The 20,757-nt window shown below is 63.4% G+C and overlaps 1 protein-coding gene and 1 pseudogene across 1 annotated transcript; both read right to left on the reverse strand.

The window, feature by feature from the left end:
* Nucleotides 1-4,240: 4,240 nt before the first annotated feature.
* On the reverse strand, nt 4,241-13,342 carry HAUS5 (HAUS augmin like complex subunit 5). Its single transcript, XM_067542972.1, has 19 exons — nt 13,174-13,342; nt 12,518-12,580; nt 12,233-12,265; nt 11,892-11,916; nt 11,358-11,490; nt 10,661-10,820; nt 10,124-10,199; nt 9,593-9,672; nt 9,420-9,480; nt 9,091-9,218; nt 8,699-8,777; nt 8,305-8,450; nt 7,925-8,087; nt 7,543-7,623; nt 7,237-7,382; nt 6,452-6,566; nt 6,004-6,139; nt 5,604-5,736; nt 4,241-5,008 (listed from the first exon to the last, which is right to left on the reverse strand). The coding sequence occupies exons 1-19, from the start codon at nt 13,269-13,271 to the stop codon at nt 4,876-4,878; spliced, it is 1,989 nt and encodes a 662-aa protein (XP_067399073.1). The 5' UTR covers nt 13,272-13,342; the 3' UTR covers nt 4,241-4,875.
* Nucleotides 13,343-14,379: 1,037 nt separating this feature from the next.
* LOC137149432 (sialoadhesin-like) lies at nt 14,380-19,377 on the reverse strand (annotated as a pseudogene).
* Nucleotides 19,378-20,757: the final 1,380 nt, after the last annotated feature.

Consider the following 20,757-nt stretch of genomic DNA (forward strand, 5'->3'; position numbering starts at 1 on the left):
AATTTTGGGAAGTGAAGTCACAAACCGCCGGGGCTGGTTTCCTATTGGTGTGACCGAATTTTGCAAGCTTTTTTTTTTTTTTTTTTTTTTGTTGGTCGTCTTCTTTTGGCGCTCGGGTTCGGTTGCTCCCGGCGCGGCTGTTGACAGGGGCAGAGACACAAGGGGCGCAGGGCGGAGAATCGGGGCGCCTGCGCTGGGGGGGGGGAGGCAGGGCTAAGAATCACTGTCAGCCCTTGCACGGTGAGTGCGGTGCACGCACGCCAGGCCTTCTGGCGGTTACGCCTGTTGAGCTGCAGAACAGCAACACCAAGAGAGCGGGGGCCCCGCTGTGCCGGGCGCTGCCCAGACCCACAGCCAGAGACAGGCCCTGCCCCAAAGCGTTTACAGTCTCCATACCCAGAAAGTGGGAGGCGAAAGAGGCCCAGTGTCCTATGGCAGCACTGAAGACCAGGACCCAGCCCTCGCCACTAGACCCCATTTCCCCCCCCAGAGCCAGGGACTGAACCCAGGAGTCCTGGCTCCCAGACCCCCTGCTCTAACTCACCAGACTCCATTCCCCTGGCTCCCAGAGAGGGGAGAAAGGGGGTCTAGTGGTTAGAGGAGGGGAGGCTGGGTGTTAGGACTCCTGGTTTCCATTCCCAGCTTCGGGGTCAGGGTGGGGTCTGGTACGTTAACACCGGTGGGGCTGGGAGCCAGGACTCCTGGGTTCTTCCCATCCCCCCTTAACCATCTTGCATAGTAGGAGGGGGCTGGGCAGGAAGTGGTGCTGATGGGGGTGAAAACTACCAAGAAATGCAAATCCTCGAAGGAGCGTTTGCCAGGAACTGGGTGGTGCAGAAACCATGGCCCCCACCCCTCCTCTGCCTCCTCCCCCCGGCTGGGACTGGATCGTGTCCCTCTGCCCCGATCCAGCCCCTACGGGCCCCACAGGGCAGGGAATAACCAAGGCGCAGGGTGGGTGCAGGGTGGCCACCCTGGCCTGTTGAAGTGTTGTGTGTCGCCGTGACCCAAGGTGTGTGTGTATGTGTCTTGATTTGTGCATTGTTTGTGTATGTCTGGGGTTGTGCAGGGATTGTGTGTGTGTGTATGTATTTGTGTGGCTGCGAAGGGGTTGGTTGTGTGAGTGGATGTGCAGGCGAGTGTGTTTGGATGTGTGCAGCTGTTTGGGTGTTTGCACTTGTGCACACGCTCTGCTGCCCTCCACAGCCACAACTGCCCCTCCATGTGTCACAGCCCCTGTACTGCCGACCCCCGGTAGCAATTCCCCTTGTCCGTCGGATCTTGGCAGGCCCTAACCTTTGGGAGGTGGGAGCTGCAGGGCGCCCCCTGTGGGGCAGGAGGGCGCAGGTGGGGGCGCTGGGCTCTGGTGCACCTGGAGGGCCGCTCGGGTGGGGCGGGGCGGGGCGGGGCAGGACCTGTGGTTTCCGTTCTGCACTGCCTGGGGCTGGGCCGTTGCACAACCCCCAGCCGTGCTACACAAGGGAGAGGGGGGCCAGCAGCTGACCCAGCTCTGGAGGGAGTCATGGGGCGGGGGGGGAGGCTTTGGGCTGCCGTGCTGGAGAGGTGCAGAGAAGGGGGGGGGTGACACCCCAAAAATCTGCAGCAAAGGCATGCCCAGACGGAGAGACTCGCTCTTGTATAATCTCTGGGCCGTTACCCAACCCGCCAGCGTGAGGGAGCGAGGGGCTGGGGTCGGGTTGCGACACTGCCGAGTCCCGTGCTGCCGCCTTGTTACTCAACCCGGGGCGGGGTGGGGGATGGCCCGGGAGACCCGCCAGGGAAGGCGCTCGGTCCCCGTGGCTGTGTGTGTGGGTCACGCTACCCCCTGCTGGATAGAGCCCTCTGGATGGGACCCTGGGGCCCCTCTAGCCTAGTCCCAGCCCAGGGCGGCCCCTGGGAGCCCGTCTCCCTCTCGGGTGTTTGTTGGGCTCATGGAACAGGCCAGTCCCAGTGGTAGCATTCCAGTGGCAGGGAGTTCCGCAGGCCCCGGCAGGTGTTGTGTGGGGCAGAAAGTCCTTGTGCTGGGAGCCGTGGGCGTGAACTGTGTGGGGTGCTGTCTCTGAGTGGGGCTGTGTGTGATTGCGAGTGCGGCAGGGGGTGTGCGTCTCTTTCGTTGGGGGTGGGTGGGCTAGTGTGCGCCCCAGCCTGTGTGGTGTGTGTCAGTGTCTATGTGGTTGGGACCCTGCATCAGTGTGTGTGAGTGGCGGTGTGTGGGGTAACTACGGTGTGTCAGTGGGTGGGTGTCACAGGCTGCAGGATACACAGTCCTGCAAAGCCATTGCCTACCGGTGAGCCCCGCTCCGGCCAGTAACACGCTGACACTGACACACACTGATACAAACACAGTCACTCACACGTAGTCACTGACTCACACAGAGCAGGGCCTAGCGGACGGACACACACACACACACACACAGCACTGTCTCCCTACAGCCGGCTTGGTGCCCCACACCGGGGGGGGGGCAGTGATGGGGGGCAGGCGTGATGGATTCAGGAATACACACTTCAGGAAGAGCTGGGACACACACAGCGACCCCTGCACCCCGCTGAGAGGGGAGTGGGGATTAGTGGTTGGAGCAGCGGGGCGCTGAGAGCCAAGACTCCTGGCTTCCATCCCAGGCTCTGGGAGTGAAGTGGGGTGTAAGGGTTGTGGGCTGGGCCCGTTATCTCCATGCTTCATGTCACCCCAACGGCACGGCCGGCACAGCACTGGCGGAGCTGGGGCTACAGCGGGTCCCAGACAGGCAGGACCCCCCCGTGCTGCGTAAGGAGGGTTTTTCTAGTGGAGCGTAGTCAGCTGCATCAGATCCCTTCACCTCCCCCCGGACACTGCACGGACACAGCGAGGGACAGGCCCTGCCCGAGCTGGGATCTGGGCCGTGACGTGCCAGGCCAGGCAGCAGGACTGCTGGGCTCTGTCCCTGGACAGGGTGTTCGTGCCCATCGCCGGGCTTGTCACCCAAGGGCAGCACAGATCAGCAGCTGCACAGCTGGGCTACCTGGCACAGGTGGAGGGGGACGACAGAGGACTCCCCTCACATGCCAGGCTTGAAAGATCACTCAGCCCTGTGCGGCTGGGGCCCAGTTACCCATCCCCCAGGGGTGGCTGCATCTCAGCGCCAGGCAAGCCATTCCCATGCAGCGTTATGTGCGGCTTGTTCCTCAGCTGCTACGCCCCAGAGGTGGCTGCATCTCAGTGCGGGGTAAGCCGTCCTTGACACTCTCTCCCCCTGACAGAACCGACGGGAGTCCCCAGCACTGCGGTGGATTTCATAGATGTCCGGTGGTCCCTGGATGAGCCTGGGAAGGCGTGTGGGTGGGGGAGGGAGAAGGGGTGAGGGGGTGGAAAGCAGTGTGGGGATGGATGGAGAAGGCGGGGCCAATAAGGTGGCAGGAGAATGGAGTGGGGGGCAGATGGAGGGGGTGGGGTGGAGCAGGGGCATCCTTAGCGGTCAGGCTCCCACAGAACCCTCCCCCCCCCCTCCAATCTGCTCAGCTCCCAGACCACCCTCCCTGGAGGCTCCTTCCACGACCGCCCCCCCGCCCGACACCAACCCAGAGCCAGCTAAGGGTGTGGGGCTGATCCAATTCCTCCCCCTCTCCCCGTTTCTGCCCCACTCACCTCCCCTCTTCTGCCCCCCATTCCCACTCTACTACCCCCTTTCCCTCCAGCACCTGTACCCCACTCCCCCCAGCCCCACACAGGGGAGATCCCCCTCCTTGCCTCAGACACCCCATTTGGGGGTTCACTTGTGCCCCCCACATGTAGCACTCATTTCCCCACTGCCCCCTCAGCCAACATCAAGTCCCCAGCCCTCCAACCCCATGGGGGGGATGCAAAACCCCTCCTGATCAGTGACTCTCAGAGACGCCCCCCCCCACACTTCATGCAGCTGAAGCTGCACTGGAGCCTCCGTGCCCCCCCACACCGCACTCCCACTGCCAGGCGGGGGGCAAGGCAGAGCCTGGAAGAGACCCAGGCAGCCGGCATCAGTACCAGGAAAGTCGGGGGCTGCACTGGTAACTGGGGGGGGGGTCATGGCCCCCAACACTGCGTGTGGGGGGGGGGTGGAGTCCAGGCCCCCCCCTTGAGGTGCCCACCTGCATCAGGCACAGCGCTCTCCTACTGTGACGCCTCCTGCTGGAGCTGCTCTGGGACACGGCGTGCTGCCGCCCCCCCTTGCTCTGCAACCTCCCCCTCCCAACCCTCTGGCCCCCCAACAGGGCCAACTGTCACCCCCTGGGCAGCCCCCCACTGCACCCTAGGGGGCAGCTAGAGCCCCCAGACACCCCCCCACATGCGCCAGCACTGGGGGGCAGCTGGACTGTTGCTACCTGAGGAGAGGAATAAACCCTTGGGCACAGGCACATCTTTACAGCCCCCACGGCCGGGAGGGGCCAGGCAGAACCCCAGGCCCAGCCCCCCTGGAGCAGCCAGACAGAAATATGGGTCAGAGCTGGTGTCCCGTGCCCCATTCCTCAGCCCCGAGCCAGCCAGTCCCTGCCCTGGGGCAGATGGGCACCGGCACCCCCTGCAGGCCCCGTGTCCCACTCGCTGCCGTGGGCGTGTGAATTGAGTCAGATTTATTCAGAACACTGAAGCAGAGAAAGCCACAAAACCCACCTAGAACCTCCCCAAAAGTTGCATCGACCCCCCCACGACCCCCCCCCACCTCCCTCCTCCAGCACCCGGCCATCTCCTCAACGCTGACCCCTCCCTGCGCAAGCAGGGGCAGCTACACTGATGCAATAACTCCACCCCTGTACAGACAGTCCCACCATACCCCCTCCCCTCACCTGGGTGTGGCTACCTACAACTCCACCCCTATGGGGCGGGGCTCCCGCTAGCCCCACCCAGTCTGGGCCAGGCCATCCTCAGGCCCAGCTCTGCTGCCGCTGGTGCTGCTGGAGGGTCTTGAGGGCCAGGGTCCAGCGCTCCAGCCACTGCTGCAGGGTGAGGCCCAGGCGCCGCTCGCTGGGCAGGACAAACTGCCCGGGCTGCTCCCACCTGCAGGTGGGGAGGGGGAGAAAGCGGGGAGGGGGTGAGATGGCTCCTTCCAGCCCTGCCCCCCATGGCTTCCCACCCCTCCATTTCACAGCACTAGATTCCCCCCCTCCCCATGGCAAATGCAGGGGCTGCCCCCCAATCCCTTTCCCTGTTCTCCCTTCCTTCCCACCCCACCCCAGCACCGCCCCCCATGCCCAAACACCCCCAGCTGAGTCCCTCCCGACTGTGTTCCCCACACTGGGGGGGGCCCCCTTTCCTCCTCATGGCCCCACCCCAGGCAGAGGAGAACCAATGGTGGAGCACCCCCACCCCATGGTGGATGGGGCCTCACTCCCCAGGACCAGCCACGCCCCCAGGCACAGGTGGGCAGGGCCACACATACCCACCAGCCACGCCCCCAGGGCCACACATACCCGCCAGCCATGCCCCCAGGCACAGGGTGGGCAGGGCCACACATACCCACCAGCCACGCCCCCAGGCACAGGGTGGGCGGGGCCACACATACCCACCAGCCACGCCCCCAGGCACAGGGTGGGCGGGGCCTCCCCAGTCTTGACAAGACACCCCGTAAACCAGGTGGGCGGAGTCTCCTCACCAGGCGTCGACGGTGGCCTGCACCTGGGGCCAGCACTCAATGCGCCGCATGCACTGCTCCGTCACCAGCCGGATCCGCGGCCCCAGGGCTCCAACCTGCTCCTGGTCGTGGTCCCGCAGGGCCTGCGCCAGGGCTGGGGGAAGACATGTCGGTGAAGCCCGGAGAGGCGATGGCTGGGGGGGGGGGAGCGACTGCACTGGGGGGGCTCGAGGAATAACCCCCAGAATTGTAGACGCCTCATCGCGTTGCCCTAGTTGTGCCTCTCACGCCATAAAGCCGCCGCACGGCGACCTGGGCGCCAGGAGGGCTCCCCTCGCAGACACTGGGAGGAGCACTCGGGCTGGGGCGGGGGGGGGAAGACACACCTCCCTGCCTGGCTGGCGCCATGGGGGGAGCTCACCTTGCACGTCCGTCCCTGGGGAGCCCTGGTGCTGCTGCAGGTCAGCCAGTGCCCGACTCTTGTAGCCCAGCTGGGCACGCAGGGCCAGCAGCTCCTTCTTCAGCTCAGCCACGTGGGACAGGAGGTGCTCTGGGGCCTAGGGCAGAGACAGATGGGGGGTGAGGGGAGACAGGGCCTGCCCTCCCTCCACCCAGAGATCACCCACCCCCTATGGGGGCTCTGGGGAGGTTTGATACTAAATAAAGTCGTGGGGTGCTCCCACCAAATCCCTCCTCCACAGCCCCCCATCCCATCTCCCCCCAAAGAGGGCCAGAGGAAGTCACTCCCGTCCTGTAGGGCCCCATACATTGGAGGAGTCACTCCCACCCCAGCCCTCCCCAGGGCGGGGCATGCCCATAGCCCAGAGGGACTGCTCCCGCCCCACTGCCCCACCAGGCGTGCGTCTCACCTTGTAGAGGGGGAAGGCGACGGCTTGGCACATGGTGAGGAAGGCCCGGTGCTGGGCAGGCGCCGTCCGGTCCAGCCTGTGGATGGAGAGCTCGTGGGCCGGGACCTGCTGGGATCTGCGGGGGGGGGGGGAGGACGACCGGGTCAGAGCAGCCAAAGATCAGCCCCTGAACACCCCAACCCCCAGTTACCCCCCATCGGGCACCCCAGTCTGCATGTCCCCTGCTGCTTCCACCGGGCACATCAATCCCTCCCTGCGAAGGGCTGGCGGGGCAAATCCAAGCGTTACCACCCGCTCTGTCGTCTCAGCCGCCTGCTGGCTTATTGCAGCCCTGGTACCCCTGGGAGAGCAGCAGGTATCGGTGCCCCAGAGAGCGGCAATGCTCCTGGCACCGCTATGGGGTCCCGATGGAGAACGCTTGGGTTTTACTCGTGTTTCCTGCTTGTCTCAGTGCAACTGCTGCAGCAGGAACCGCTGCCCAGGGATTAATGCTCCTCTCAGAGGCCCAGCGCCCCCCGCCAGGGTCAGACTCCTGGGCAAGTCTCTACCCTCCAATCTGCAGAGCTCAGGGGGGCTTTACCCACGCTGGCTCTGAGCCTCGTTTCAATAGGGCACAAGCGGTGGGGGAAGAACCCAGCAATCCTGCCTGCCCCAAGTACACAGCCCTCCATCTGAGTCCCTGGGAAACCCTGAGAGGGGACAGTCAGCCTCAGGGCCCAGCCGGCTGGGAGAGGGGGTGAGGGCCCCCAGTGGGGGATCAGCTGGAGGTGGGGAGGGCGACTCACCCCGGGAGGCTGCGGCGCAGCAGGCAGGGGAGGGTGATGGCCCCCAGCCGCCGGACCTCGCACTCCACCCCCCCGTGCAGCCGCCGGGACTCCTGGGCCACGTCCTGCTCCAGGCCCAGCAGCTTCCTCTGCACGAAGGCCTGGACCTGAGAGAGAGAGAGAGAGACGGGGGTGGGAGACCACACCGGTGCCCCTCCATCCCGACCCACAGCCCCCAGCCACCCCAGCCCTGAGACCCACCCACCCCCACCGGTGCCCTCTCGATCCTGCCCCATGCCGCGCGGGGCGGGGACAGGAACATCTCACCTCGGCCTGGTCCTTACGGAGCTGGGATTTGATGGAGGACGTGCCTTTGATCAGCGCCCGGATGTGCTGCTGTTTTTCACTCTGGGAGGGGGGAGGTCAGTTCTGCGGCTGCTCCAAGCCAGTGTTGCCCTGCTCCCCCCACCCAGTAATCACAGCTAGGCACCCCCATATACCCCGGGGCAGGCCCCACACGCCGATATTCACCTCCCCCCAGCAGGCACCCCCTCCACTCCTCCCGGCTCCCTCAGGAACCCCTTCCCCCCACCAGCCGGGCCCCCCTCCCAGCCAAGACTCCTCACCCGTCTCCCCACGAGCCCTATTGCTCCCCACCCCCGCAGAGGTTGCCCCGCTCCGAGTCCCAGGTTTGCCCCCCCACACTCACCACCAGGTGGCGGAAGTCCAGGATGCGCTGGCGCTTGCTCTGCAGGGCCTGCAGCTCGGTGTGGCGGGCGCTTGCCTCCCGCTCCAGCTCCCGGCAGCTCCGGCGCAGTCCGTCCCGCAGCCCCGCCAGCTGCACGGCTCGCAGCTCCAGCTCCAGCACCGCCCTGGTGGCCAGGTGGGACAGGCCAGCTCAGCGAGGGATGGGGGACCAGCAGGGGGTGCTCTGTCGGCCCGGCAGGGGCAGCAACAGCACAGGGGGACCCCAGGGGATGGGGGCGTCTCCCCAGCAGGGGGCGCTCTCTCAGTCAGGTGGGGACAGTACCAACAGTGCAGGGGGAACCCGGGGTAGGGGGGGGCTGGGGCATCTCCCAGGGCAGCTACCTGGCGAGGATGGCGCGCTCCGAGCCATCGGCCAGCAGCCGGTGCGTCTCCTGCACGAGGGAGGCCAGCTGGGCCGTGCCGCGCTGCTCCTGGGCCTGTAGGGTGAGCTGCTGCACCCACAGCTCCTCGCACCTGCTCCAGCCTTCCTGCAGCAGGGGAGAGGGGGGCTGGTAACGAGGGGCCCGTGGACCCTGCCCCCTCCCCCTGCTACGTCCCAGCTGGAGACATGACCCCGACTTCCCTCCCCAGCCCCAGCTCCCTCCCCGCCACCATCTCCCAGCCCCCAGGACTCCCACAGCACCCAGACACCCCCCCCCCCACCATATCCCAGCCCCCAGGACCCCACCAGCACCCAGATGCGGCCCTGCCTGCCTCTCCCCATGTCCCCACTCACCTGAATGAGGCCCTGGACCGAGGGCAGGCCTGCTGATGACCCCGCGAGGTCTTCCAGGTGGGATCTCTCATAGCGGAACCTGCAGGCCGGAGGGCAGAGACAGGCCCCAGCACAGGCGCTATGGGTCACTGCAGCACTGAGCTGCCACCATTGGGGGTGACAGCCCCACAGAGCCCCAACTCTCCCCCCTGCAGTACAAGCTGCCACCACCAGGGGGCAAAAACCCCCACAGAGTCCTGACTCTGCCCTCCCCTGCAGTACAAGCTGCCACCACTGGGGAGCAACAGCCCCACAGGCCCCACCCCAGCAGCACAAGCCGCTACCACGGGGAGGGGGCGACGGTTCCGTACAGCGCCATGCACCCGCGTTGCCTCCCTTGGTGCGGTACCCACTTGAGAGCCTCTACGTCGCGGGGGATGTCAATGCGGCTGGTGAGCTCCTGCAGCTGCAAGGTGTTCTCCAGGGCCAGGTGCTCCAGAGCTGCCAGGATGTGGTTGGGAGGGTGGGAACTCACAACGTCCTGCGTAGGCAGAGAGCTGGGATGAGCTCAGCACTTGGGGTGCCCAGCTGCCCCCCCCCAGGTGACCTCAGTGCCGGACACGCCATCCCAGTGCAGTGTTATGTGCGGCTGTTCCCAGATGCCCCGGCCCAGAGGTGGCTGCATCTCTGCACCAGGTGAGCTGTCCCCAGGGTCCCTTCTCCATTGCCTGCCCCCCATTACCTCCACCGTGCTCAGCCAGTGCTGGTAGGATGCATCCAGCAGCTCCTCACTCATCCCGTCGCTGAGAAAGACAGACAGACGGACACACATGGGGTGGATCAGAAACAGAACTGGGGGGCGGAGAGGGACTGGGAGGTCTGGGGAGGAGGCTAGGGGAGTTTGTGGGGTCTTACGGGAGGGCCCCAGACGTGCTGTGCTCAAAGAGTGACTTCAGGAAGCGAAAGCGCAGCTGGCAGGCCGTCCGCACGTCCCGCTGCAGACACAAAGACAGACATGTGGACTGGTTACCGGGGCAGGGAGGAGACAACGGCCCTCAAAGCTGCAGATCACCAGGAGTCACACTGATTTCCCCCCCCCCGCAATCTATAAGGGATCCTGGCTCCAGGGTCAGTGAGATCCCAAGACCTGATTGCCAATGGCCCCTCCACATTCCCCCCAGCTCCAGGCTCAGTCAGATTCCCTCCTCCTCAGCAGTCAAACCCCATCACTGGATCCCAGGCCAGGATCACCCGAGCCTCACGCTGCCATTCACACAGCTCAGATCACCAGGTACCCTTGTCACTGGATCCTGCCATGGGATCCCCAGAGCCCCCCCCCATGGGATCACAGGCCTGGGACAGCACCCACACTACCACAGGGGACCAGGATTCATGAATTCCCCCTCTCCCTCCCAGGGATCTACCCAATCCCCCTGCTCAACTCACCAGCACTTCAGGCTCCATGCCAGCTAATCCGAGGTCGGGCACTTTCCCTCCCACCGTCAGCTCCACCTTGGCCTTTCTGCAGAGAGTGGAAGGGGCCATGAAAATGGGGCGTGGGGAGGGGAACACAGTCCAGGACATCCCCGATCCAGCCCCCAGGTCATATACCCAGCCAGACCCTGCCAGAGAGCAAAGGATCCTGGGACAGGCTACCCAGGATGGGCAGCCCCCATCCCCAACACCACCCATGGAGAGCAAAGGATTCTGGGAGAGGCTAGCCAGAGTGGGAGCCAAGGATTCTGGGAAGTGCACCTCATAACAGGTGAGTCTCCCAGAATCCTTTGCTCCCTGGAGCATCCTCCTGCATCCTCCTCCCACAGAGGGGACCCTACCAGGGAGCAAAGGATTCTGGGAGCTGCTACCCAGCAGAGATGCTCAATGGGTAACGTTTGGGGAGTAAAGGATTTTTGGGACGCCACCAGGCAGGGCAGCCGCAGTGGCAGAGGGTACCCCCTGCTATAGAAGGACCCCCCCTCCCACCTGCTGATGTCCTGCAGCTGCTCCAGCCGCCCCGCCAGCTGGGCCACATTGCCCTGCAGCCGCTGGCGCTCCTTGGCCGCACGGGCCGCGTAGGCCTTGAGAAGCAGGGAGCGGCGTTGGGCATCGCGAATCCGCTCCTGGGCCGCCTCCAGGGAGACCTCTGTGGAGTGGGAGGAGAAAGTGCATCAGGGAAATCCCACCCTGAGCCCCAGACGCTAACCGCTAGACCTCACTCCCCTCCCAGAACCAGGGGTAGAACGCAGGAGTCCTGGCTCCCAGCACCGTGCTCTAGCTACTCAACCCCACTCCCCTCCCAGAGCAGAGGACAGAACCCAGGAGTGCAGAGGTGATGGGTGTGAATGCCAAGGGCGATTGTCTAGGGAGGCAGCACAGGGGAAAACCAGCAGCCTCAGGGGCCACGGGAACCTTGCGTCTGGGAAAGAGACCATGGTGGGAGATGCTGCCCCTAGGAGGGCAGGGGAACAATCCTGTCCCCCCATGAAGAAGTGGGGGAGAATGGATCTGGGCTGCAGGGGGATGATCCCATTGTGTGTGGGGGAACAGATGGGAGGACTGGGGTGAATTCTGTGTCCCCCACCCCCTAGAGTGATGGGCTGGGAGAGCGTGCTCGGCCCCACTGGATCCTTGGGGCTCCTCCCTCCCCAGCGCCCCCAGATCCTTGGGGCTCCCCCCTCACCGTCAGCCATGACCTCACGCTGGGCCATCTCGATCTGCAGGTCCAGCTGCTGCAGCTCCCCGCGCAGGCGGGCCACGCCCTGGGTCAGCTGCTGGCGAAGCTCCTGCTCCGGTTCTGACCTGCTGGGCTTTCCCTGTGGGGAGGAGAAGACACTGAATGGGGGCAGGGCTTCCCCTGGAGGGCCCCAACTCTGAGTGTCCAGTACCCCCTGCCCCCCACTGCTAAGGACCCAGCCATCCTGCTCACCCCACGGCAGGTCCCCTATTCCACTCCACAGCCCCCGGATCCCTTCTGTCCACCCACCCCACTGCAACCAGCCTCCCACCTTACCCTACCCCATGGCACCCCTCCTCTGACCCACATCCCACCCCATAGCACCCCAATGGCTCTTCCACTCTAAATCACAATCTGACACCCCACCCCCGACTCACTTCCCACCCACAGCCTCCACCCCATCCCACCAACAGCCCCCATCCACACCTGCCCCCCAGCCCCATTTGCCCAGCAGCCTCCACCCCCCACCAGCCCCCTCACCTCTGCCTCCTCCAGATGCTGGTACCTGAGGTGAGGCCTGAGTTAAGGAGGCTGAACGCAGAGAGCGACAGAGGCCCGGATGGAGGGACAGAGACATCAGGCAGAAATGGAAACCAACAGGCTCGGGGGTTCACAGCCAGGAGACAGACGCCAGCCAAGATTCGGTGAGGAAACTAAAACCCGCTCCCCACTGCTATGGAGGAGGAATGGGACATCATGGGCCCAGGGGTCTGATCTAGGGGGTCGGGGGGAGACAGGATACCAGGCTGGATGGGCCCCTCGTGAGAAAGTTGCCCACAGTAACATAGTCCCCACAGGGGAGGAAGATGAGGGAAGGATACCACAGCAGGTTCCCCCGGATCTTCTTTACGTTCCTGCGAGTGAAGAGAGAAAAGTGAATCTGCTTCAGAGACCGCAACAGCTCTAGGCGGGGAGTGAAGTCTAGTGGTTAGAGCAGCAGGGGCTGGGAGCCAGGACTCCTGGGTTTGATCCCCAGCTCTGGGAGGGGACCTGAAAAGTGACAGGACCCGTGTCCCATCCCCCCGAGCTAGCCAGTCCCCCGCCTAGGGCCGGATTGGAGCCGGTGCCCCCTAGACGGGGAAGGCCCCGTGCGCCACCCCTCTCACCTCTGGTGCTGCACGTGCCGGGTGACGTATCGCCAGATCTCCGCGCACTGCCCCGAGCACATCCTGGGGAGACAGCGCGGCAGTGTCAGCCCAACGGGGACGGGCTGGAAACCTCGGCGGGGAGCGCAGCCGGGGCAAACCTCAGCTCAGGGCTGTATATCCACCCCCCCCATCCCTGCCCCAGAGCTGGATACCCCCCATTGGGTTCATCCCCACGCGAGCCCTGGGGGTAACATCCTAGGGGCTGGCAGGCCCTTTCCTGCAGGAGACTGGACATGGCCCGAGGGGACGAGCAGAGCGGGGGGGCCCTGAGCCCACAGCCGGGATATAACGAAGGGGGCTGGGACGGGACAGCGAATGGGGGAATTTGGGGTGAGGGGCCCAATGCGGGGGGGCTGGTAGAGAACCAGGCAGCAAAGAGATCCCGGGGTGTGGGTGTGTGAGACAGAGCCGGGCCGGGGCGGGCAGGGAGGGGAGCGCCCGGGGGGGAAGGGGGAGGGCAGGGACCGGGGGGGGGAAGGGGCCCTGGGGGGCAGGGGCCGCAAGAGGGAGTCGCAGGGCGGGGCGGGAAGCAGGGACCAGTAGCCGGGGTCCGGGGGGGGGGGGCGGGGCTCAGGGCCGGGGGTCCCGGCGTGGGGGGGTCCCGTGGCTCGCACCGGCGGAAGGCCCCGTCGGGGGGCACCTTGCCGGGGGGCAGCCCCATCTCCTGGGCCGCCCAGAGCTTCAGCTCCAGCGCGGGCCCGCCCCGCTCCATGCCGGGCTCCTCCGCCGCGCGCCGCCCGGCCCTTGCCGCGGGGGCCGACGGGACTGGCTGGGACTGGAGGAGCCGGGCCGGCCGGGGGGGCGGGGCCCGAACACAGCCCGCGGGCGGTAGTTCGGGGGGGCGGGGCCTACTGAGAGCTGTAGTTCTAGAGGGCGGGGCCTGTCGGGAGCTGTAGTTCCGGAAGGGGGCGCGCGGAACGGCGCGGGGCCTGCTGGGAGTTGTAGTTTCTAGGAAAGGGGCAGGGCCTGCCGGGAGTTGTAGTTTCTAGGGAGGGGCAGGGCCTGCTGGGAGTTGTAGTTTCTAGGGAGGGGGCAGGGCCTGCTGGGAGTTGTAGTTCCGGGGTGCAGTGGTGTGGGGGCCCCCAGCCCGCTGGCATTGAATGTTGGGGGGATGTCAGCCCTGCTAGGAACTGTGATTTGCAATTTCCCCCGTTCCCCAGTGGGTCACACCACAGGCCCCAAAGCCCGGCTCCGCACTCGGAGCACCCAGCCCTCTGCAACCCCCCCCCGCCCGGCAGACACCACGAGCGCTGCTGGGTTTCTAAAACAACTTTATTATCCAGTAACAACAGACAAAACTGAAGCAATTCCCTGAGAACAGCTTGGTGAAAGTTGAGAAAGTGGCTGTCAGTGAAAGAAAAAAGCAGCCAGCACAGAAGGGACACACCCTGCCCGTGTCCAGCGCTCTCCAGCCGGAGATCTCCAAGGGCTGTAGACAAGAAGGCAGCAGGATCATTGCCCCAATTGCACAGCTGGGGAAACTGAGGCACGGAGCAGGGCTGTGAGTTGCTGAAGGGCAGGAAGAACCCAGATCTCCTCTCTCCTGGTCCCGTTCTCTATCTCCTAGGCCACACTGCCTCCTGAAAGCCAACGCAGCCTGGAAAATCTAAGCTACAATTAAACTGCTTCAGAAATGCCTAGTTCAAATGCCCCAGGTGGGATCTGCCCCAAGGCTCCGTTACTGGGTGGGAGAGAGGCTGGGAGGCTTTCCCTGGCTCCAGGAGGAGGGTGAACGCTGCCTGGGGCGTGAGCGATGCACTCCTTGGGTTCAGGTCGTGGCAGAGCAGAGGGGGCGGCGGATGGCAGGGATCTTGGCCGTCTCAGTTGCAATAGTCCCCGGTGGGGCTGTTATAATAGTCGCTGTCCTCGTCCGAGGGCTGGGGAATATCCCCTGCGACACATGGGATTTCCTGCCGTGGACACAGGAAGAGAGACAGAGAGTGAGAAAGAGGAATCACTCCCCCCGGGTGTGTGATGTCCACCTGCTCCTGCAGTAGTGGGGGGCAGGGCGAGGGCCTGGGTGCCAGGACTCCTGGATTGTATGCTATCTGTGGGAGGAGAGTGGGGAATAGTGGGTAGAGCAGGAGTGGCTGGGAGCCAGGACTCCTGTGTCCCATCCCCAGCTTCACTCCCCGCAGAGCTGTGAACTGAAATTACGTGGTGCAGTAACGGCACGCAGCCCCAGCTGTATTTGGGCAGAGATCTCCCAGCCTCCTGCACCAGCACAGGTCCTGGCTATTGGATGTGAAGGAGAATCTCCCCTGAGCTGTTAGCATGATGGGGTCTATGACACATGCTCACGCAGGGCTGATTCCATCCAGCAGGGGCCAGGGGTTCACACTATGGGGGGAGAAGCTTCAGCTGCAGACCACCCCAACCAATGTGAGGGGCAGTGGAAACCCAGGAGTTAACAGCCCCCCAGCCCTACTGACCTCATACAGCGAGTCTCCCTGTGGGGCACTGGGATCCGCTCTGCTGCCCCCTAGGGAAGGAGACACAATTATCCTCTTTCACTTTTATCTTCCTCCTTTAAACGTCTCCCCCGGAATCGAAAATTCCCCCCCTTTGGCAACCTCCCCCCCCAAAATAGGCCACTTCCTCTAAACTGTCACACACACACACAGAGTAGGGCTCAGCCTGTCCAGCAGGGGGCAGCAAAGACACACACACGAACGCTTGCACACACGCGCGCACACACACACACACACACAGAGCAGTGTGTTGATTTCCTTTATGCACCCACATTCCAGGTTTTCCAGGATGCAGCCAGAGCCCCCTTTTTTCTGCCCCTCCCCCAATTCTCCCCCAGGGGGTCCCTTACCCTGCAGAGTCCCCCCTGGTTCATCCCCTGGGTGGGTTCTCCTGGCCAGGCAGTAAACCCCCAGATTGCTCAGGAAGAAGAGCAGCAGGACCCCTGTCCCGATGCCTGCAAGTGGGCCAGGGCTCAGCTGGTACCAGTCACTGCCGTCTGTGGCGGGGAGGGATGGAGAATAGGGTCGTTAGCTCCGGTGCCATGCAGGGTGCAGTGGGGCGATGGGGTGTGGGAAGCCGGTTGAGGGGGCAGCATAGTCCTAGGGGAGATAATGAAGAGGAGGGGACAGGAAGGAAGCTGGGATTTTAACCTGGAGAATTTTCCTCCCAAGTGTGCGTTGGACACTGGAGTTAATTCCAGGTTCACAAAAACTCCAGTCCCCTCTGATTCCTATAATGCCATCACTGAGATCAGAGCCGGGTTGTGCCGGGCGCTGCCCACACACAGCAAGACACAGTCCCTGCCCTGTTGTACCAGCAGGTGCCCAGACACAGCGAGAGACAGGCCCTGCCCCAGCTGAGATCAGGCTCCCTTGTGCCGGCAGCTGCACAGGCAAATGCAAGAAAAAATGTTGTAAATGATCATGAAATGTGGGTGTTTCTCTTTCGCAGGGTACAAAAGAGACCCGTTTCCCCCTTTTCTCCTTCGACGAGGTTTTGGGAATTTGGTTTTTGAAACTTTTGCTAAACTTTGAATCTCCTTTTCATCAAACACGGCATCTGACTTTGAGCAAATGTTTCCTCCCAATTTTCAGCCAATGTTTTATCTGCAATGAGATCAAACTCAGATTTCTTCAGCCGTCATAACTGTCTATTCCCCTGAAAGCTAAACAATTTTTTTCACCAACCCCCGCCCCTCACCATTTTCTGTTTCAATGATTATTTACCTTCCATTGTAATTGATGATAATTATCAACACCTGCCCTTTCAAAAACATTGTGGGTAAAAACGGAGATGAAAAAAGGAATGAAAAGTCTGGCAAAGAGCTAATGTGGGAAGTGGTGGGGAGGGACCAGACATTTTTTCCTGATGATTAAATAATGTCAAATTTCAACCAAATCTGTGGGAGTTGAATGGGTGTTTCTCAGATGGCAGGTTGACTTGCAATGTCATTTGGCAGCTAGAGGGCTCTGTGTGCTGGACAGGGATACAGAAGCCTGGTTAACAAAGCGGACATAGCTGGCGTGCGAGCTGGAAGCTTGTTTATCGTGGTTGGCCTTGAAGAAGGAGGGTGGCGGCGTGGCACTAGGGGGGTTCAACCGTGGTGCATGGGGAGCTCTAAGCCATCCCCTGGCTGTGTAGCGCACAGTGGGGAGTCCGAATGTGCCTGGTACTTACACACGACAGTGATGGAGAGTGGCAGGGAGGCAGATTTCCCTAGGGCGTTGTGCACCTCGCAGTGATACTCCCCGGCGTCCTCCACCCGGACGCCAGGGAATGCCAGCTCCGGCTGTGCCCACCCCAGGCGCTCGTCATCCTTGTACCAGGAGAAGCCCACTTCAGCATAGGAGCTGGTGTTCAGCCGGCACGTCAGGGACAGGGGATCCCCCGCGCTGCGATGAGGGCCTGGGCTGGCCACCACGTGCACCAGGGGCGGGGCTGCAGAGGGAGCCGAGAGACACATGAGCTAATGGTGCCCCTGTGGGACAGCAACCAGTGACAGGTGCAGCATGGGACAGGGTGGGGGGCTCCATGGCTCCGCCCCAGTGCTGGAGCCCCGCCCCCATATCAAAGTGATGACTTAAGGAAGGTCCCTCCCGTTTGCGAACCTGGTTCCACCCCATGGCTGTGGCCCCACCCCCAACTGGAATGTGAATGACAGAAGGGCCCCCCAATCTGTGCTCTTCTGCTCTGCCCCCATGGCTGTGGGCCCGCCCCCAGTTGCAATGTTGGTGAGAGAAGGCTCCCTCCCATCTCTGCTCTCTGGCCCCGCCCCCGAGCTGGGGCTCCGCTCTGGCTCTGGCTACTCACCAAGGATGGCCACGTAGGTGGTGGGGGATATGGCCAGGTAGCCACGCCCAGGGCCGGACACCCACAGCATGCAGGTGTAATTGCCCACGTCAGAGGAGGTCGCCCTCTCAACCCGCACAGAGGGGCCGCCGTATGGGTGATCGTCGTTGTGAAGCCAGAAGTAGGTCTGGTCCGGCGACCCGCTGTGCCCCACGCATCTCAGTGTGAACGAGTCGCCCTCCCGGATCGGGATTGGGCCATCCGCATCCACCAGGACCTTCAGCAGAGGAGGCCGGCCTGAAAAGGCCATTGGAGACAGGTCAGAGCCGGTGCCCGCCAGAGGGGGAAGGCCCCATGTCCCATTCCCCGCCCCCCAGAGCCAGCCAGTCCCCGCCATGGGGCCAGATCGCAGCCAGCGCCCCCTAGAGGAGAAAGACCCATGCCCCATTTCCCGCCCCACTGAGCTAGCCCGTCCCTGCTAGTAGCCAGATCGGAGCTGGCGCCCCCTGGGGGTACGCTCGGTATGTCACGCTGTGTACGGATAATTCCACTCACCCATGGCTGGGGACAGGGACCCTTTGGGGATGCTCCTGTCCCGGTAGCCCTCCACCCGGCATTCCAGCACTGCCCCCCGGTGCTGCCAGACGATCTTCATGTGAAGCCGGCTCTTGTGTTTGCTGGTCACGCTTTGTTCCGGGATCCGCACGCCAGAGCTGTTGGTCCAATACAGGCCGGAGGCGCAGTGCTCGGAGATGCAGAAGAATGAACTGCTGCTGAGAGCACCTCCCCCGGTACCGCCGATGGTGTGATGGACCCTGCAGGGGGGTCCTGAGCAGGGGGAACAAAGGGGGGAGACAGTCACTGCCGGGCCATGACCACGGGCACAGCCACCTGCAGCCGCCGCCAATGGCCCCTTCTTTGACAGCTTCCTCAAGACCAGGTGGAAGTGTGACCTGTACGAGGCTCTCCCCCGTGAGCTGGGACAGAACCCAGGAGTCCTGGCTCCCAGCCACCCCTTCTGTGACCACTAGCCCCCACTCCCCTCCCAGAGCTGGGACAGAACCCAGGAGTCCTCACTCCAGTTTAGGCTTCCTCTAACCTCCAGACTCTGCTGGTTCTTCACAGCTGAGCAGAATTTAGTCATCTGAATGGAGTGGAAAAGTTATGAAAGGCGTACAGCGACAGTGCTTGGGGATGGCTCAATGGGCGGTGAGATGCAGCAGTTCTGGGGTGGAGCAGCCAGGGAGCTGCCACGCATAACGCCGCTTAGGGATGGCATCATGGTTGCTGAGGTGCAGCTGCCTCTGGGGCAGGACAGCTGGGGAACAGCCGCACATAACGCTGCATGGGGCCGGGCTCTGCGATTGGTGAAACGTTGATGCAAGAAGAAGCTGCCCGCGGATTACCTGACACCGTGAGACACAGGGCTCGAGGGCTTCTCCACCTTCGCCTCTGGGTCTGGAACTCAAAGTAGTACGCGCCCCCATCTCCAGGCTCCAGCTCGTTGAAGCGCAGGCTGCAGTTGTGCTTCAGGTCGCCCAGGAACTGGATGCGCTTGGCGGTGGCGTGGCCCGGCCCCAACTCCTCAGCGAAGTGCACGATTCTCTCCTCGCCCCGGCTCCAGACCACGTCTCTGACGCGCTGCCCCTCGGGGTAGGTGTAGGAGCAGGGGATCGTCATGCAGGAGCCAATCGGTCCGGCCAGGGGTCCCTTGGGCAGGGTCACCCCCCAGTCCTGGCAGTGGGCCCCTGGAGGGGAAGCAGCACCCTGCTATCTGCAGCACAGCGCCCCCTAGTGCCACCCTGGGGCAGCGCTCACTGCCAGGGGGAGCCCCTGCCCCGCTCCCTGCAGCACAGCGCCCCCTAGAGGGTGCGACCGAACCCCGGATATATCGTATGCCCGGGGCTGGATTCCAAACATTGGCCGGTGGAGCTGCCTGCATGGCAGAATCTCCCACGCTCCCGGCCACCCCGGTATTGCATCACAGCCCAGCCCTGGTGCAGCCAGCACCACTCACCAGTCAGGATGGAGAGGGGCAGCAGAAGCAGGGCCTCCATCTTCTCCAGCAGGAAGGTTGACGTAGGGCCTACAAGAAAAGGGAACCGGCCTCGGGCCCGTGAATGGTTCCTGCGAAAACGTTTTCAGCACAAGGCGTGTTTGAGGACGGCTGCTGTGGGGCTGGGCCCTGTCTCTGGCCGTGGGTCTGGCCAATGCCCGGCACAACGGGGTCCTGATCTCAGCCGGGCTAGTAGAGGCTACATGACACGCAAGGGAACTAGTAATAGCAACCTCGCACTATTTCACTTTGTGCAGCATCGCGGCTTCCTGCCTGATAAGAACCGGTTACATTACTCTGTCCATCTTACTGCCAGAAGAGACCGTGGTGCCCACACAGCCTGCCCAGGGTAAAGAATCCCGCCCAGATCCTGGCCTCCAGCCCAGATCTGATGGTCGAGCTAGAGCAGCGCTTTTAGAGATGTCCGATCTCCATGGGAAGACGCCGCCGGCTGGAGCCTCTGCCCCATCGCTGGGGCAGTCGTTCCCAAGCTAATTCCCCACCCTGGGGAAAAGCTGCCCCTTCTTCTCCGTCTGGATTTGTCTGGCTTCATCCCCCAGCCGTCAGCTCTTGCTCTGCCCTTCTCAACTGGATTAACGAGCCCTCTGCTCCCCGAAATCTCCTCCCCAGGGATAGGCTGATAGACCAGGACCTAGTCTCCTTTGAGCCGTCTCTGGGTTAAACTCACTGGACCGAGCTCCTTCAGTCCCTGGCTCTCGGGCAGGTTTTCCAGCCCTCGGATCATTCCCGTCACTCTTCTCTGACCCCTCCCCGATTTCCCGACGTCCTGTTTGACGTGCGCCCCCCCAGAGCTGGGCGCAGTCTCCCATCGTGGTCTCTCTGATGTTGTACCCACCTCCGGCCCCTGCTTGCTATTCCTCTGCCTCTCCAGCCCAGGGACGCGCTCTCCCTCTTGGTCACAGCACGGCCAGGGGAGCGCGCGGGCAATTGGTTGCACCAGGTCACTGGGATCCCCCCCAGAGTCGCTGTTGGCCATTGTACAGCCCCTCCCCCCCGGTCATGATGAGCTCACCCAGTCTCCCATGTGGCTGGCTCCGCCTCTGTGACCCACAGAGCCTCTAGCCGGGGCCGTCTCTCTCCCTATCTAAAGGTCCATCGGAGGCTGAGATGCTGAGTTCGTGTTTCGGAAGATCTGATGTGACACAAGCAGTCTAAGAACAGGATATCGTGGAGACGGGGGAAGGGGCCAGCTAGTATCTGCGCTTTGGTGCTTGCTGCACAAAGACTCGTGGTTAAAGCAGGACTCCTGGGTTCTGTACCCAGCTCTGGGAGGGGATGGGAGTCTAGCGGTTGGAAGAGGGGGGTCAGGGGCTGGAAGCCAGGACACCTGGGTTCTAGCCCCAGCTCCGGGAGGGAAGTT

This window comes from Emydura macquarii, unplaced genomic scaffold (assembly GCF_026122565.2).
Source record: "Emydura macquarii macquarii isolate MOO-44397 ecotype Brisbane River unplaced genomic scaffold, CSIRO-AGI_Emac_v2 contig_746, whole genome shotgun sequence".
NCBI classification, from domain to species: Eukaryota; Metazoa; Chordata; order Testudines; family Chelidae; genus Emydura; species Emydura macquarii.

Coding starts and splice junctions, on each gene's coding strand:
- HAUS5 (XM_067542972.1), bottom strand. CDS start 13,271: ATGGAGCGGGGCGGGCCCGCGCTGGAGCTGAAGCTCTGGGCGGCCCAG. Junction 8,451..8,698: donor CGGTCCAGGGCCTCATTCAG/GTGAGTGGGGAC, acceptor CCCCTGCTGCAG/GAAGGCTGGAGCAGGTGCGA. Junction 6,140..6,451: donor TCGCCTTCCCCCTCTACAAG/GTGAGACGCACG, acceptor TCTCTGCCCTAG/GCCCCAGAGCACCTCCTGTC.